The sequence below is a fragment of the Dipodomys merriami genome, unplaced genomic scaffold (genome assembly GCF_024711535.1).
Source record: "Dipodomys merriami isolate MVZ:Mamm:240054 unplaced genomic scaffold, mDipMer1.0.p SCAF_14, whole genome shotgun sequence".
NCBI classification, from domain to species: domain Eukaryota; kingdom Metazoa; phylum Chordata; class Mammalia; order Rodentia; family Heteromyidae; genus Dipodomys; species Dipodomys merriami.
Genome location: NW_027202715.1, coordinates 27,148,651 through 27,164,990, shown reverse-complemented (window position 1 = coordinate 27,164,990; position 16,340 = coordinate 27,148,651). Strand labels below are relative to the sequence as shown.

The 16,340-nt window shown below is 39.4% G+C and overlaps 1 protein-coding gene across 3 annotated transcripts in view; it reads left to right on the top strand.

Moving 5' to 3' along the window:
* The window catches only part of Bicc1 (BicC family RNA binding protein 1), a 244,488-nt gene that overhangs the window by 185,219 nt on the left and 42,929 nt on the right, over positions 1–16,340 (top strand). For all 3 annotated transcript variants that reach the window (XM_070021069.1, XM_070021067.1, XM_070021070.1), the window contains exon 4: positions 14,694–14,773. In XM_070021069.1, the coding sequence (XP_069877170.1) occupies positions 14,694–14,773 (80 nt within the window). The remainder of the gene's footprint in view (positions 1–14,693; positions 14,774–16,340) is intronic.

Below are 16,340 nucleotides of genomic sequence, written 5' to 3'. Positions count from 1 at the left end.
TTCTGTTTTGATGCAATCTTATGAACTATTTGCCTAGGTTACAGAGATGCCAGGTATATCCTACTAGGCCCAGCTATTGGTTGAGATGGGGGTAGGTTTCATGAACTTTTTACCCAGGTTGACTTTAAAACTATAATCCTCCATAGGCATGAGCCACTGGTACCTGATTTTTTAAAAAAGTTGTTTAAAACTTTTGCTGTATTTTCTAATACATGGTATTTTGGAAAGGTTCTGTTGTGAAAAATATATTTCAGATTATAACTATATATTCAGTTGTATTGTTGGAGATTTATGCTAAATTTGTTGATCTTCTGTTTTTAGAATTATATTGTAGCCATAATGGCCTAAGCTGATATTCTCTTTGTCATCTTTCCCTGCCTTGTTTGCCTTCTTTAACTTGTTCTCATATTGTGGGTCTGTTTTTCTGTCTTTCTGTCTGTGTCTATATCTCTCTCACTCACTCTCTTTCTCTCTCTCAGAGCAGTAGGGGTGGTGGCAAAGTGATTATCTCTAACTTTTACTCTTTCCTTTCTTCAAATGTTATCCTCACGATCTGTAGAAAGAATGTAGATTCAGCAAGGAGTTCCCACATTGATATGTTGTACTTTCTTGCCCCTTCAAAACAGGGGAAAATAAAGACCAAATGTCAAATAGCACATAAAAATTTCTCTAGAAGTCTAGGAAGAGGAGTCATATGTTCAGATTCTTATGATATCTTTATGAGGAATTGAAGATATTCCAATAGGCATTTTCTTCTTTTTAAAAACCCAAAACACAAACACGAACTTAAGAAAACAAAACAAGGCTTTTCAATATAAATTACAACAAAAATGGAAGTTATTTGCTTTTAATGGGGTAAATGAAGGAGAACTACAGGGCTTAATACCATCTGGGGAGAAAAGATGCTGAGATTTATCTTGCTTCTCACCAGCATGTGATGTGTATGCAGTTCTGTTATGAATTCTGTCTTAGGCAGAATTAACAGAGGAATCAGCAAGCTATTTAGATCTGTTGTGCATTAGTAATCATAAATCATCTCTAAAAGAGATGAGAGGAAATAGGAATATGTCCAGAGAAGAGCTACAGTAATCATCATTGTAGTTATCCACCATCCGGTAACAATAACTTCTACTACTCATAGACGCTGTGTTAAGCTTGCTATTTTATCTTACTGTTGTTGAATCCTTGCAACAGTCTCTATGTATGAGACTGGACATTGAAGTATAGAAAGACCATCTAAGGCATGTGGGGTGATGGTTTAAAGGCAAAATGGTGTGTGTCACTAGTGATTGTGGTCAAGGGATGGTGTGGACAGGGCTCTTTAATGTGAAGAGGTGAATGCTGCCTATATATGGTAGGGAAGAGATTTAAGATACTGTAGTGAAGTCTAGATGATTTTTTAACAATGCCTGTATTCTAAGACTCAGTAAGTAGTATATATTAAAGTGTTAAAAGGGGTGTCAGTATAGTGTCTTCTTCAGGTGTTGAGGCTACAGACTCAAGGAGAGGTAGCAAGTATATAAACATGGAACATGGGTTAGGGCTTTATAGTAAAAGTCCAAGCAACATCATGGGAAGCTACCAGAAATGAAGATGTGCTTTGCCTTGGAGTGACCTGACAACAACATGGCCTTTAGGTTGACCTTAAGGTGGAAAAGATTGGAAGATAGAGTCAAATGGGAGAATGGTACATTGCCTGATGGTTTCAGGCACACAGTCAGGCAGATAGGAAGTCATAGGACATCTTAGTGTAGTGTTGAGTGTTTTTGATTTGCCTGTAAGGTAAATTGTGCAATGGGGAGGAATGGAAGAGTGGTTTGGCAGAGTCCTGATTATGAGTACTTTGAAGACCACAACAGATAGTTCAGATTCTTACTTTTATGAGATCCCCTCATCTCATAAAGGGAATTGAAGGCTTAGGATGAGAACAATGGTTTAAAGAAAATAATTGTTAACAACCAGCTTTTGCCTTTTGATAAAACACTAAACCAAAAATATGGCAGTTTAGCTAAGTGTCAGTTTGGAAAACAACAGGCATGAGAAGGTTTAAATCTGTGGTCATACTGGATAGATCATGACATTCATCACCTTATACATCGCTTTCACTTGGTAGGATAGGCTTCCTGGGGCCACTTGGTAAACATATTGAAGGATGCTTGAAGGATGCTATGGAAGAGTAGAACTTTTTTTTTTTTTTTTTGACAGTGATGGGGCCTGAACTCTGGGCCTGGGCACTGTTCCTCAGCTCTTCAGCTCAAGGCTAGCACTCTACCACTTGAGCCACAGCGCCACTTCTGGCTTTTTCTGCTTATGTGGTGCTGAGGAATCAAACCCAGAGCCTCATGCATGCAAGGCAAGCGCTGTACCACTGAGCCACCTTCCCAGCCCCAAGAGTAGAACTTTTAAGGTCCATTCTATATCTGAAGTCTGTAGGCAATTTTAATATAATTCTTAAAGGTTTTATATTGAGGTTGCATTAAAAATATTTCTGTTAAGGGGCTGGGGGTTTAGCCCAGTGGAAGGGGCGCCCGCCAGTGCGCGCAAGGCCCTGGGTTCGGTCCTTAGCCCTGGGGGGAAAAATTCTGTTAATAGGAGAAACGGTTAAAAATATTGTAGAAATGTTCACTTTAAGGAAGTATATAAGGGTTTTAAAGACAGTTAAATAAAAACTTGATTCAGTTGTGGATTCTCTCCCAAACCTTTCCATCCTTCCTGCTGTATTTTCTCTTGTGTCTCTTATAATAACTGAAGAGAATCCGTGAGGAACTCCTCATTCATATCTACCCTATTGGTTAGCATTCATTTTGTAAATATAAGTGCTGAAATATTTTAACTATAATTAAAAAATTTGAATCAGAAGACAAATGCCAGCTCTCAGCAATGGCAAGCCAAAATTTGAAGGGTTGGAAGATTTCAAGATGGGGTCTTAATATCTTTTACAGCTTAGAAAATGGCTTTTGACAGGTAAATTCACTCAGAAAGATTGAGTAAAATATGTATACAGTCTTTGATGTAATTACAGTCATTTTCACAGACCATCTCCCATAAGAAACTCTGATTCATTGGTTATAAAAATCTCACTTTAGTAGATTTTAAGGTAGTAGAAAGAAAAAGAAAGATTTGTGTATACATTTAAAATAATGTTTTTGTTTTAGTTGGTGGAACATACAAATGCCTTTAGAGGTAAATGTTGTATGGAAGTGAAGGAAACAAAGTTACTTTAAAATGCTATTGAATGTGCACATGTTTCTCAGAGGTCCTATAAACATTACAACACAGTTATCAGGGACTGTCTGAAAGTGCCTAGACAGTTCCTGTAATAAACAACTTCCTACAAAGAAAAGTGTTTCCATGGTCTTAAAGGGAGACAAGGAAGGAAAGAAGGCCAGGCATAGAAAGTAGACTACATTGTTCTGTTCTGTTGTAGATTGGATTTTATTGAACAATATAGTTGGAAGAAATCAACCTTTTCAAAGAAGTATTGGCTAAGACTTGAGGAAGATAATTCTTAACCTTTGTAAGGCATGAAATCCATTCTATGGAAGTTACTACTTCTCTTTGGAGAAAGGAGATGACTACAAATACAGAGTGCACCACCTGCCCATACCACATCAATTTTCTGTACACTTCTTAAGAAAAGGAAACAGATTGCTAACTGTGTTGTTAGCCTGGCAGAAGACAGAATGAGTTGCAAAATATGTACATAAGAAACCGTAATGAAAGGGGCTGCTTCTAGGATTAAGAATGCAGGCAGGTGGGTATTGGAACTGGCAACTGTGGGAAGCTGTAACCACCTGAGAGCAGAGGGGACACATGGAAGGCGTGGTTTTGGGGACTGATGAGGAAGAAGGTGGTGGCAAGAGATCGCTGAATGGAATGGCGGATGTTGGAGCCCAGGACCTGCCATAGGTCTCTGCCATAGGACCTGCTTTCACCTCCTGAGCAGGAGACAGTGTGAGCAGAGGAAGGAATAGCCCCCTGGCAGGGGCAGATGGAGCATCACTGGGTACCCCTGTTGTCTCGAGCTTTTCTGCTGAGAAGACAAATAAGTGCTCTTTTAGCTGCCACCTTGGTGAGACTTTTGTTTTGAAGCCACTGTCCTTTGAGGCTATTATTTATTTACATTAATAGGGTTAACCATACCCTGAGAATAATGCCTAAAATACTGCTTTTAAAAATGATCTTCCATTTTTATGCAAGGAAAGGATTTGAAAATTTGCTGAAGACACTGAACCTCTACTCCTAGGATTGCCTTGTTTTCCATCTGTTTTGGAAAGCGTTACTGAAGTAAAAGGGAGATGTAGCTATGAATGTTTGAAAGGATGCCACGTGCAGTTAGTGGTGACCATAAACATGTGGTCTTCACAAACTACTTGGACTCTGTTCCGGCCTAGCTTCTCAGTGGAAACTAACCATCGCTGAGTGTTCTTTTCCCAGTTTCATTGGTGTAGGGGAGGGTTGTAATCAGAGCTAAAGTTAGTAAACTATTAAGAGCAATAGCACAACAGTAAGAAGAAATAAGGTTGAGAAACAATATGGCCAGTGGCCTGTCACAGAATTGTAAAAGAGGAATGGGGAACATTTCTGTGGAATCAAGAAAGCATTATTGTGAGAATTCTTTTTCCTTTCTTTGTTGGTCTTGGGGCTTGAACTCTGGGCCTAGACTCTGTCCTTCAGCTCTTCAGCTCAAGACTAGCACTCTACCACTTGAGCCACTGCACCCCACTTCCAGTTTCTGAGTGGCTTATTAGAGATAAGAGTCTCACAGACTTTCCTGCCTGGGCTGGCTTTGAACCACGATCCTCAGATCCTCCTGAGTAGCTAGGATTACAGACCTGAGCCATTGATGCCCAGCTTTGTTGTGAGAATTCCTAAGATTTAAGATTAAAGTCTCTTTTGTTAAAGGAATTCTGGAGACATTGTATGTGGAAATCACATTTGTCTTAAGTATGGAACATAATTTGCGTGAATTGATTTCAGACTTTATTGATACAGATCATCTTTTAAGGTATGCATATTTTTCTACATTATGGATGTTCATGATGGAAAAATCCAAAAGTATCAGAAGTATAGTAAGGTAAAAACAACTGATTCTATTGCTTGGAAGTTACCATTATCAACATGGATGTTTCTTTTGCCCTTAAAATGGAATTAGGATGCTACAGTCCTCCAATATATAGCCACATTGTTTCCAGCATTCACACCAACATTAATCTCCACCACAGATGTGTTAGAAAATTTGTTTGTCTCAATTTTACCAGTAAAAAGTTTAAGATCAAACAGAACAGAGTTGTTTACTATTTTTCCTTCATTTAAATTTATGTTTTCTTTAAATATTTAAACAAAAGGGTTTTAGTTCCATATGTCAATTATGAGCAAAATAGTTTACTATCTTACTATGGAACTATTTGTGTATTTTGCTCATTTTTCTATGAGACAGTTAGTGCCTTGGATTATATAAGCTCTTTTTATAGAAAATACATTTCTTTAGATGAGGGTCTAGTAGGGCTCAAACTCAGGGCCTTATACTTGCTAGGCAGATACTTTACCACATGAGCCATGACCCAGATCTTTTTGCTTTAGTTTTGATTTTCAAATAGGGCGTCATGATTTTGCCTAGGGTCAGTCTCAGACTATGATCCCCATACCTTTGCCTTCAGTGTAGCTAGAATTAGAGGTACATGCCAATATGCTCAGCTTATTTGTTGAGATAGGGACCAACTTCTTGTCCAGTCTGCCATCGAACTGTGATCTTCTGCTCTCTACCTATTATGTGTGCTACCATGCTCAGCACCTATTTAAAATACATTATTTTAAAAGATATCCATCACTTGAGCTGAATACCTCCTGAACTGAGAGATTAAAATTTTTGGTCTTCATCAACTCCCAAAGCTATCAGTGAAACAGATGTTGTGTATGACTATTGTAGTCATACTATGTTTTCAGGTAAAACCAAACCACGAACAGCCATTCCACTAGATTAGGTGGGGCAGGAAGATAAAGCCAGCAGATAGGCATTTCTAAAGATATTTTGTTATATCCTCTTAACCAGGAAATAGACACTTTTAATTGGGGGGAGGGGAGAGAGTAACTAGGGCTTGAACGGGGCAGCCTGAGCACTATCCTTTAGAGTTTTTAGTCAAAGCTGATACTCTACCACTTTAGCCACAGCTTTGGGATGGTTAATTGGTGGTAAAAGACTAATGGACACTCCTGCCCTCATTGGCCTTTAACTGGATCCTCAGATCTCAGCGTCCTGAGTATCTAGGATTATAGATGTGAGCCACTGGTATCCTGCAAGAACTTTCAGTGAGAAAATTTTCAGCTCTCTCAGATCATCATAAGCAAGCCAGGAAACAGAATTTTATATAGTCAGCAGAATCAGTCGTTAGCTTCTCTCCATGGTCCGTGCCCCCTCCTCACAGGAGTTACAGAAACAATGACAAGGAGGAGAATTTCAGTGTCGTTTCAGATTGTTATATTTAGATCTCATGCCTAAGTTTATCTGTTTCCTACATTCTTTCTTAATTGTGCCTTAATATAATCACAACACAGACATTTTTCATTTTTATGTTTCTTCTCTCAGTAGGGCAGACATAAAGAACTCACTGATGTGGTTTGACATGGCCTTCTCCTACACTCATGAGTCCTGGATGCACGGTGGCTCATTCTATAAAGGCAGACAAACGTGTGTTAAGGTTTTTCATGAATAGTCCCAGCTGTTGTGACAAGGAACAACCAGGCCTGGCCACAGATAATAGCCCTCTGGGTTGAGACCCCCTAAGTCAGAGCTCTGGGACCTGGCATGTGTTCTGTGATCTGAAGTATTCCTCAGGGAGACCATGGCGATGACTCACTTCTGGCTCTGAGAAGTTCTTGCATAACTTGCTGTCACCTCAGTCCAATTTCCTGGGGGTGCTTTATCCTAACACGTGCCTCCCTCCCCACTCCAGTGTCCCTTTTTTATCGAGTCACACTACCATTTGAGAGGGTCAGTGTTCAATCTAGCCCTTTTCATACCCACTCTTCACCTTGGGGTCTTGCATTGTTGCTTTTTACCATTTGGCATTGCTTGGGCTTTGTCCCAGCACACAGATGCCCATGCTGCATGCACAGTGAACGCCACCCTCCTGACCCCCCCCAGCAACCCCATGACACCCAGTCTTCCTTGAGAACTCCTTGTACAAACTATTCCGAAGATTCCAGATTACCTCCTGGCACTGGGCTTCCTCTCCTCCTCCTTTCCCAGAATTCTCTTCCTTATCGCTGGAATATAAAGATCTGATGCCAAAAGGCTGCAGGAAACAAATTATGTTAGGCGTTATGTTTTTAACTTCTTCTTCTTCTTTTTTTTTTTAACCAAAGCTAGATTTCTTCTTGCTTTTAAATGTCCTTTCACCTAAACAGCAATTCTGAAGTTATGTTTGGAGTTTAGTATATACTGGGTAAGAGAAAGTGGTTTATAAGATAAGGTAGTTTATCCATTTTCAACTCTCATACTTGCTCCTCCAATACAGCTGCTCTTGATTACTTCATCTGTGTGCCTTGCCCTGCTTCATCATTTGTTTGCATTTCGTTGTTCTTTCCCGAGATTATTTCTAGGTTCTTGCTGAGTCTCAAAACTTAGTTTCTGATTAAACAAACAGCTTTGATAAGTCACGTTGGAATCTTAACAGATGAGATGCCTTATTTTCTCCTGAAACATCTCCTGTGTTTCCCCACCATTGTATTTCCAGTTGTTATTAAGGATTATGTCGGAAAAGCTAATTTTGACAAGAAGTTGACGTAGGCCTCATGATATTCAGACCCATTGTAGACACACCAGTGGGAACATAGATCTCATAAAAACTAGGATTTTTAATTTAAAATACACTCCTTTTTTCAAGGCTCACTGTCTGCTCCCCTTCTCTCTTAGTTAAATAGTAAGAGATTTCTTTTCTTTTCTTTTTTTTCTGTTTAAAGCAGGGAAAATAAGGATGGCTTTATGCCTGATCTCAAAGCACTGTATTTGGTCAATGTTGGCTGCTTGCCAATATTGCCTTAGTTGTTTGCAAGTGAGGCTTTCCCACCTACCCTTTAGGAGTATATTCTCTGCTGTTTTGTTTTGTTTGTTTGTTTTTTCCAAACTCACTTTACCGGATTTCTTGTATGGAGGAACATTCCTTGAAAGATCCTGGAATCTGTGTCCTTGGCTACAAAACGGTTTATGGTGCCTTGACTTCTTATTGTCCTGTTTCTTTAAAATCACTTCTAGTCAGGTTCATAAGTTGGCTCAAATTTTCTCCTCTTCCTCCTCTTCTTCCTCTTCCTCCTCCTCTTCCTCCTTCTCCTTCTCTAACTCCTTCTTCCTCCTTCTTACTTCCTCTTCCCTCCTTCCTCCCCCTCCTCTTCCTCTCCTTCCTCTCATTCCTGGGCACTGTCCTTGGGCTTCTTTTGCTCAAGGCTAGTGCTCTACCATTTTGAGCCACAGCATCACTTCCAGTTTTCTGATGGTTAACTGGAGAAAAGGGTCTTATAGACTTCCCTGCCTGGGATGGCCTCAAACCATAATGTTCAGATCTGAGCCTCCTGAGTAGCTAGGATTACAGGTATGAGTCACCACCCCCCCCCCCCCAGCTTATCTTCTTTTTTAAATCAGTGTGCGACTCAATTTGTGTCAAGTTTTTCTTTAATAAAAGAATGTATATTTCTCCAGAAGCCAGGGGAACATGAATAGGTTTCACAGTAAAACATGAGCAGTGGCCAGTTGCCCGTGGGTTGAACTCACTCTTGTTGAGCACTCAAATGCTTTGCCATCCTAATAACAGGTGAGGAAGATGGCATCTCGTTCTGAGCTGCGACTCGCCCTGGGTGGACTATAGGGGGGTTTTGTGCCTAAAAGCCCTTACCCAGCAACTGTGAGCAGGGTGAACACTGTGTGCGTCCTCTTCCATACATCATCACATTGTCTGACAAGCAGAGGGCAGCTGCTATCTCTGCAGCAAGCCAGTTTGAGGCTGTTCCCTTACTCAGACCCACTCATGCTTACGCCCACACCTTAAAGGGCTCAGGAACATTCCAGAGTTAAGGTGAGCTAGTTGTAATGAGACACAGGAAAGCTGTGGGCTGAAGTTGTTTATCATATTAGTGTGATTTAAGAAATTTAGGATACTACTTCCACTAATAAACTTAGATTCATAAGGAAGCATAGCAATGATCTGACCAAAGCACCCCCTCACTTTTTTATTAATTAAGAAACATGACTCCATAAGTTTCAGTGATTTTCCAAGGTGATAGATCTTCTTAATGGCTTACTTAGAGGCTAACTGTGGAGTCTCCATATTCTACCACAACATGAAGGACATGTGTGTCTGATTGCAGAGCCCAGGTCATTCAGAACTAACCTGTTCTGCCCTGTCTGTTGTAGACCCTGTTCTGTGTGGTTCCAAGTCAGCCAGGGACCCTCAGATGTCCGAGCCTCTTGAACAGATGGCAAAAGTCCTAGGCCTAAGGCCACATTCTTGCTCATACAGAGTGAACACCCCAAATCTGGATATCCATAATGTCTCAAAGTCCAAAACTATGAGTGCTAGCATGATGCTCTATATGGAAAATCCACAACTAGCCTTGTAGAGTGGCCACAGTGCAGGTATGGTATTCTAACAATAGCATCACAACCACCTGTGGCCATTTGTAGATGTATTTGAACATAAATAAGCTTTAGATGTCACCTTGGTTCCCTTTCCCATGAAGTCTTATTATATCTATGCAAACATTTAAAAAACCTTTAGAAGAAAAGAAAGAAAGAAGAAATGCCACTGGTTTCAAGCATTTCAGCTAAGGGATGGGCCACTTGATGACAAACAATGGGCCATTAGCGTATGAGAACTATTTGGCCACATCTGCAGAGATCAAGCTGTGGCACCTCTCCCTGTCTACACCGACCTCTCCTGACAGACCCTTGCCCCAGTGGATGTCCTTGGGACCCAGACAGTTACAGAGCTAAAGCCCTCAGGAACATGCTGAGAAAAAAAAGAATGTGAATTTTGGACGCTGAATATTCTGCTCCACAGCACTCAATTGTGGAGACTGGAAAGTAGCTACGGACAGATTACTGGTGAAAGATTAAAGGCCTAAATACATCTTGTGACACTAGATACAGTGATGGTCGATATAAATATTTTCTGTAGGGTTGGCTGTGGCATTGGGGTGAAGAGGAAGGGCCTTAGTCTTGAGGGGTAAAGGAAGTTGATAAAATATACATGAATGTCTCCAAGGAAGGAAAACCAGCGAGTATCATGAAGTCATTCTTTTTAAACCATAGCTAGAGTTCACTTGAGTTTATGAGACCATCTCAACTCTTTCAAATATATTTTTGTTGAAAGTATGGTTTTCAAGCAGGTATTCTTGTGAAAATGCTTGTTGCCTTAACAAACCCTTATGAATTTCCAGATAGAAGTCATAAGAACCTTTTTGTGAAATGTTTAGCTTTTCTAAAAAGGCCCATTTCCTCTTCTCCTTGCAGTCTACAAATGTTAAATGTCCACTGTATGTGCACATCATTTATGTCACCTCATGGACTTTGTGAAGGCCAAGTTGCAATATGGTGGTCTTTCTTTCCTGGGTTGGCACCAGATTGATGAGAGCAGCTGGGTGGGAAAGGAATATAAAACCTAAACATCTGCATGCATATTATTTGACAGTTCTCTAGGTCTTTATATAGGTACTAAGATGAGTGTTGGAATTTGGGGATGTTCAGGGCAGATCGTCACCTGGGCATGGCAGCTTAGCCTCTTCTATAGGTTTCTATGTCCTCCTTTGGCAGGGTGCCTTGCTCTTGATGTGGGTGTGGTCAGTAATGTCTGTGTTGAATGTCCAAGTTCACTGGGCTGTTACAAAACCAAGGAATGATCACTGTGTCCAAAATGGTTATAAAGTAATGAAGATTATTTTTCACCATCAACATCTCCAAACTTATATGTCTAAATTAGAGTTCTCTTTCAAAGCAATTCATTTTGGAGAAGGGAAGATACACTCTTATTTTCCATGACTCTAATCATCATTGAACACTTCCCGCCCGACCTGTTGTTCATTTTTGTATTGATTAGTGTGGTTGGTACTTTGACTTCTTTTTTTTTTTTATCAGAGTGAGTCTGAATTAAACATGAATTCCTTAAGGCCCTAGACTGTAAACTTAGTACAGTCAAGTTCAACTTGGAATAAAAGCACATATTCTATGTATGTCTTCTAAGTGAGGGTAAAAGCGAAGGAGAAATATGGCACCATTAACCCTCTTAACAGTCTAAATTAGAGTGTCATGTTTCATATTCATTGAATTTGATTAACTTGATTTGAAGAACCTCTCCAAAACCAGCATAGATTCAGTTGCTGGAGACAGTGTCATGTTGGCAACTGCCTATGTGTGCCCTTTTGTCTCTGTGTTCATTGGTAATTTATGCTGTGGTCACTAGATGGTGCTCTTTCACTTTGAAATAAAGCATGAGGCTTTGGCTTTGTTTTTCTTATTTTGTTGATGCTGAGATGGTAATCAAATTCTTCTTTATTAGAACAGAGGCTTCCTCTCTCACTCTCTTTCTCTCTCTTTCCATCTCTCTCTTTGTGTGTGTGTCTCTGTATCTCTGATGTATAGGAATTTTAATGCGGTTGTCTGACCTGTAAGGAACAATAAGTTACTGTATCATTCAGAATACACATTTTATTTGTGTACAGAAAAATCCTTTTATATCCAGTGGAAGCTTTTGTTATATGCATTCAGTATGTAAATCTCATGTGGCTTAATACTCTGGTTGTTTTTTTATTTTATCTTTTATTTAAAGATAGTAGCTATCTGGAGGATTGTGGTTGGATGCCAGCCCACACAAAAACATTGTGAAACACCATATCAACAGATAGGCTGGCAGTAGTGATTATGGCTGTAACTCCAGCTACTTGAGTTATAGATGGGAGAGTAATGGTGTAAGGCAGGGCCCTGGCAAAAACTTGAGACTCTATCTGAAAAATAACTAAAGCAAAAAAGGGCTAAGAGTATGGCTTAGGGTACTTGCCTAGCAAACTCAAGGCCCTGAGTTCAAACGTCTGTACCACCAAGTATCTAATTCTGAAAGGGGTTGGGCAATAAAAGGCTGATTTATTTCAGACTGTTCAGGAACCTTTAGTATAGCAAGTGCTGCAGTGAATCTGATCCTCAGGTGTGTTTTGAAGAACACTGGGTTCTCTCCACCCTGTTCAGAGTAAATTATCAGCCAGAGAAACACAAACCAAAGGTGAAGACAGGTGGGCCTGTAATTTTGGATATAGACAGCTCTTTGTGTAAATACCTCAGGAGGGGCTGAAAAGATCATCCTAAGAATTACAAAAGTGCAGTAATGTTAGCTGGCAAATCACAGAGCCAAAGAGAGTAGGCCGTGCCTGCAGCAGTGTCTGGACATCCCTTGTGCCCTGGACACCCAGCACCTGATATTTAACATTTTGAAAGTTCTGAACACTCTTAAGGCCTTTGATGTTTACTATGTTCCTGTGACAGGGCAAGTGTCAGAGGAAGGATGTAAAAACAGGATGAAGAGAAATGCCTGGAGCCATGAGCAGAGCAGGGCAGGGCAGGGATGGAGCTGATGGCACTGACTCAAATTAAGCACAGCTGCTGGGATGTCTCCCCGCCCCCCCTCCCCCCAGAAAAGGCCAGAGCACTCTTGAACTCAGAAGCTGTGATTTCACCATCTCAGCGCCATGAGTGGGTAACTTTAAGGAAACCTGATCTCCCTCTTCATCCCCTTCCCCATCCCGCTCATTGCCCATTTATGCCTTAAGCATATGACATGTTCCACGTGGTACTGGACTGGGAGGTGGCAATGAGGATATCACAGTGTCAGGGGAAATATGTGTGGCTTGGAGAAAAGCCCCATGCTGGTGGGGATTCTGGTTCCTTCTAGAGAATGAATGCTTTTGAAGACTTAAAGGGCCCGGACAGTTAATATCCACTGATTGTGTCTCTTGGGGAGGGGGGTAGGGAGGAGGAGGGAAGGGGTGTGTTGAACTCAAGTCCCTGAGCTTCTTTTTTAGCTCAAGGATAACACTCTACCATTTGAGCCACAGCTCCATTTCTGGCTTCTTAATGATTAACTGGAGATGAAAGTCTTAAGAGATTTCCTGTCCAGCCGGCTTTGAACCTTGATCCTCAGATCTCAGGTTCCTGAGTAGTTAGGATTACAGGCAGGAGCCACCAGTTCTTGGCTGATCTTGTCACTTCTATACAGGATATAAGAACTTAGCTGAAAAGTCAGTATATTATAGGTATCAAGAGTTTGGGATTCCCAGTGATGTGACAGACCATAATGAATTCTCTTCATTGCTCAGCCTATATCATTGAGGCCAATAAGTTGAGAATTATCTTCTGATTTATAAACAGAACCCTCAGACTCCTGGAGGACTAGAATCCTGATAAGGAAACTGGAAAGGTGTATCCCTCCCCTTGGTACCTTGCTCTGCTGTCTGCTTCACTGGAAGGTTCTAGCTGCTACAGACAGCTGTGATTTATCCACCTTGCACCTTTAGTCCTCTATTTCCCCTCCCCAGAGGCTGTCCTGATCCCTTTGTCTTGCTTTCCTTTTCCTTCCTTTTTGCAACACCTATATTTTAATATATGAAGTAATTTGATTTCTTGTCCCCCTGAACAATATTATATATATTTGGCCGGAGGTCTTTTTTTATCCATGACAGACTAACCACTTAGGGCCATGTCTGGTGCACACATTAATCAGTACATATCTGTTGAATGAGTATGATGTTCTGCTATGTAAGATTCAATAACAAACAACAGAAATGTCAAATAGTAGTCTGGATATGAATTCTGCACAAATATTAAATATTCCTGAGGGAAATTTAAAGATTTCTCCCCCATTAATCCTAATCTATAATGATGTTTTCCAAATCATCACCGTTTATAAGCATGGGTCAGAGATTTAAGACATTACAATAACCAACTCTCTGAGCAGTTTCTTGGGCAGGTTTACTAAACTCCCTTGTGATTGATTTTCTCTGTTTAGAAAAAAAAATACCTCAAGAAGCAAAATCTGGAATGTAGCAAAAATTAGTAAATAAGTCACATTAATAATTATGTAAATAATTAGACCCCTATTTTACAATTATATACTTTGCAAAAATAAAATTAAATGGCTTAGCCACTCTTCAAATGGAAAAATAGCCACAGATAAATGCACAATTTGAGTAATTTTTTACATATACTTATTTTACTACAATAATAACAGACCTACAATAAAACAAACTCATTATATGGTGGAATCTATTTTTTCTTCAATCATAACAGTTTTACACACACACACACACACACACACACACACACACACACACACACACACACACACACACACACACACACACACACACACACACACAGTTTTGAGGGGTGGTATCATGATTTGAAATAAAAACCTTTACTCATTTGGCTGTCATTCTACCACTTGAACACCACCCCACCCCATCCCCCACCAATCCCCAACCCCGGTTAATTGGAGTCTTAGACTTTTTTTTCCAGGCTGGCTTTTAACTGTGATCCTCTCGATCTCAGCCTCTGAGTAGGTAGGATTTCAGACTAACAGCTCCGGATGTGATATCCATTTTAAAACAGACTTTGGGGAATTATTAGAGTTTCTACTGAGCCTTCTCATTTCTTATAGATCCCCATATTAAGGTTTCTGGAAAGAAAGAAGATGTTAAAGAAGCCAAGGAGATGATCATGTCTGTCCTAGACACAAAAGTAAGTGAATATTAAGGACACTCAGAACCTTGTCGCTGCAAAAGTCACTTCATGGCATTATGAAAGAACTGTTTAGAGAAATGACAAACAGGAAGAAGTAATGTTGTGACTTAAAACATGCACATGATTCTATGGTACTTACAGACTCTCAATTTTTGAATTGATTCTCTCATGTAAGGTAAGTGCATGCACACATATATGTATGTGGATATATGTATATGTATATGTATCTATAGATGATAGTACACGCACATACACACAATGTTCAGACGTAGCTATTGCCCTGATTAGTATAGGGTGAGTAATAAAGATGTGTCAACAGAAAACTATATTGATCTTCTCTCTGTCCTGTGTGTGATGGCACAAAGTCCCTGCTTGCTCTTGCACAGTTGTTTTCTCCAACTCTTAATTCCAAGTATATGTATGGATAACAAGGAAAGTTAAATACCTGAGAGTTTGTTCTCATTGGTGAGAGTTTAATTTCTTCAGTCACATCTAAAACATTTATCATATGGCAGGTACTTTGCTAATTACTTTATACTTTATAGATACTAAAGTGTAAGAGATTAAATAATTTGTTCAGGATCTCTGAGTTGGTAATTGAGGATGTGGTTTAAATTCAGGCTGTCTGGTTTTTAACTATATTGAATTATTGACTGCTTAATTGATTTTGCCACTAGCTATTTCATTGGAATGATCACTGATTTTCCCCTTTCTTTTGTCCCTTCTGTTTTATTGTTCTTTTTAATTTTTAAAAATTATTCACCTCATAATTATTAAATATTTTAGAATTTTCTCCCAAAGAGGGACATTTTACCAAACTCTAAAGGCTAAAATGAAAGAATGATGTTTAAAAATCAAAGTATTTAAGAGGGTTACGTTGAAATTTAAGGTTTCAGAGGGTTAAGACTATTGATGTGTGTGCTTTTTTTTAACCATTTTGAATTTTACTTGGTAGCCACTGTTGAAAATTGAAAAGGTTTTTTATAGTTGTACACTGAATTCCCCTAAATTTAGTACATAGATTTCAATATGACCATGGTGCTTTTGTTCAAGTCTTTGATATTTTACATTTTTCTTTATTTAATAAAGACATTGCACTAGCAGGGATCTGTGATTTTATGATTCTTCCTTATTCTACTTTGTCTCAGCAGAAACAAATCTACTTGCTAAAGTTCCACATAGATTAACATTACCTTCTGAATATACCAGACTTAGAAATGCCTGTGAAGGCTTCCTTATTCATTTAGACTTTATTTTTCTTCTAATTTTCCATCATTGTAGCTCCAGAGGCCTCTAATACGCCTATCCCTTATAATTGTGTTTTCATCTGTTCTTAGTTATTTAGATTAAATGTTCCATGAATAATGTCTTTAAAGAAAAAAAACAAGTAATTTATTTGTTAGTGTAGCTGACTTCATTTAAAGTCTACTTTCCAAGAAGTTATTGTAGTAAATAATATATTCATCTGTTTTGTTCTACTAATTTGTCTTAAAATGAAAATATTTTTTAATAACCAAGTGGACTTGTAACACTGAGATTATAAAGAAATACGTAAGATTTCCCA